At 34.3% G+C, this 2,728-nt stretch overlaps 1 protein-coding gene across 1 annotated transcript in view; it reads right to left on the reverse strand.

Moving 5' to 3' along the window:
- The window catches only part of LOC107674945 (homeobox protein DBX1-B-like), a 6,066-nt gene extending 3,564 nt beyond the window's left edge, over positions 1–2,502 (reverse strand). Inside the window, exon 1 of the mRNA XM_016469106.1 lies at positions 2,475–2,502. Coding sequence (XP_016324592.1) covers positions 2,475–2,502 — 28 coding nt within the window. The remainder of the gene's footprint in view (positions 1–2,474) is intronic.
- Between the last annotated feature and the right edge of the window lie 226 nt (positions 2,503–2,728).

Consider the following 2,728-nt stretch of genomic DNA (forward strand, 5'->3'; position numbering starts at 1 on the left):
AACATAACCAGAACTTAGCAGAAAATAGCAGTTGTAGCTTTATTATCAATCTATCTTAAATCACATTAGTGATCATTGCTTCACTGAATGCAGTAATTTGTTGACAGCTTTTGCTGCTGCTTAAACAAGTATTAAAAATCTATCAACATGCCAATAACAGACCCATAAGTGATTAGCATATACTTATTCCCATTTTTACCCAATAATGCGACCGTTAGATTTGCATCAGTTGTTTTTAGCACCACCCGGGGCAGTCGTATTAAGACACCTCATCACCTTCAGAAAACCCAAGAGGACTTCTGCACGTTCAAAGCACTTTATTATTTTTCTTGCACTTGAAAATCCCTCTATTGTACCTATAAAGCAGATGGTTTGCAGGAAATATATCTTAGCCTCGGTGACCGAAACTAATTTCTGCTTGCTTTCCAAGCAATGGCACGATTGTTTTATCTTTACCAAATAGAGGGAGTACAGCTGATCGGACGCTGAATTAAACCCATTAAAAACACATTTCTAAGATACTATATCCACATAAATGTGCCTTGCCTTCTCTAGACGCCCGCGCTTTTGCACAACAGATTATGCTGAGATAATTTCTCCTTGGTGAGCTCATCAGGATAAACCCAAAAATTATTTGGCTTCATTTTATTATCCGCATTCTTTAGTATTGACTCTAAGCAACTTAAGTGAAATGGCAATGCAGTGTTTAAAGCACTTTAAAAATTCGTAGTAATTTTAACAGAAAACGAAAAACTAGTCAAACTTGTTACTTTTATAATGTTGAAATTATGTTTTTGTTAATAGACAGTAGGCTACTCCTTGTAATGTATGGGGAAAGATAAATATAAAGATTATAATAGCTCAAATATGTTGGTATGTTAATATGATATAATTAAATGACGCAGACCAGTTAGCAACAGTAAAATATAAAGCTACCTAAATCTCACAATACATTTATTGTCTCTGTATTTTTTGCATATATTTCCGGCAACCTCAGCTTCTAATTGCATCATTTATGGTAAAATCTTTATTATTATTATTATTATTATTATTATTATTATTATTAATACAGAGTAATAATAACCTGCAAATTCTGATTATATTTTTATTCAAATATTTTTAACACTACATTTTAGTCTGGTTTTAACACCTTAAGCCGCCCTTCTTCCAAGCCCCTTTTAGACAGGCCAAGCATCTGTTTCTGTGGATCCGGGGACGACAGAACACTGAGGAGATTAACCAAGACCCAAAATACAGAAAAGCGTTGACAAGCATTAAATTGATATTAATTCTGCATTAAATATAACGCCGGAGCAAATAGAACAAAGCGTTTTGATTTACGTCAGACACCTGTTCTGTCGGTTACAGCTTTAGCACAACACGTTTCTGCTGCCGCACAGATCAGCAACTGGAGAAACTTGTGTCCTATACCTAAAACCATGTGTTATGTCAGCTTAATTTGGCTTTGAAGCGTGTTTTGGTTAAATGATTATTAATTTCATATTTTAACTACACTATATACATTATTTAGATGACATATTTCTTTTTTCGCTAATGAAAGCGAAACTGTTAGGAGACTCACGTTCAGTAACGTTTATAATGTTAATGTTGCTCGTTCAGGTTGCGAAAACACTGAAAATGTGTCTTTGAAACAGTTTTGAAAATTAGATTTCATAGGATCATAACAGAGTAGCCTACATATCGAAAAGCGTGATTCCCCTAGCCGTATTCATTCATATATATATATATATATATATTAGTATGTATGTATTGTATGTATGTATGTATATAAACCTTTAAAATTATCTAAAACGTTTTAACTGAAAACTTTTGTAACAGCTACCTTCATTTAAAGATAAGTCAATTTTACATTTCAGGACATGTCTTCAATGCATATTTGTCATTAAATGTTGTGATAGAAACACCAGCATGGTGAAAAATAGTGTGGGCTTGTGTGAATTTCAGTTTTTGTGATGGTTGATTTTTTTAGTTAATTGCGATACAAAATTAAAAATCCATTTCCCATGGATAATATATTTCTCATCATCCTCTGATAAGACTTAATTAAATACATTACAATACAATATCTATCAATAGCTAATTCACCATAGGCATTTAAAAGAACACAACAAGCTTTTGAGAAAAAAATCTCACAGAATCTGTTCATTAGAGTTAAATTGGTCATGGGAGCTCAGGCCACATCAATGTGGCAAATGTATTTTCTTCTCATTTTAATCTCATAAAGTTTCACAGTTATGGCAAATCTCTTCAGAGTCCTCAGCACCTGTCAGTATGTTTTGAAATAAAGCTTGTAAATGGCTCTAGTTAAACTGTGTTTCTGGGGAAGCCCAAGCGTTTCTACGCATCCTGAAAAAAAGAACAATCCTCGTGGTTGTCAAGACCATTTTAAATGAAGGACTTGTTGCTAACAAGCAATCACTGCTGCAAATAAAATGACCCTTGGTCATGCTAACCTGTGCCATTTTTCTTGCTGAAGCTCATAATAGGAAAAGCCATTCAATGAGCTTTAAAATGGGACACAAACAAAAAAAAATTCAGTGCTTGGAGGGAGGACTCCCTATTTAAAGCTAAATGCTTGTATGGGGCTGTAGGGTGGTGTTGAGAGTTTGAGCCCATCAGCACAATCTTTAGCTTTGTTTTAGACCTGAACTCGGAGAGCAGGGGAGAGAACCTTGTCGAAAGGGTCCTATTGAGTATGCCTAATAAG

This window comes from Sinocyclocheilus anshuiensis, unplaced genomic scaffold (genome assembly GCF_001515605.1).
Source record: "Sinocyclocheilus anshuiensis isolate Anshui unplaced genomic scaffold, SAMN03320099.WGS_v1.1 scaffold1065, whole genome shotgun sequence".
NCBI lineage: Eukaryota > Metazoa > Chordata > Actinopteri > Cypriniformes > Cyprinidae > Sinocyclocheilus > Sinocyclocheilus anshuiensis.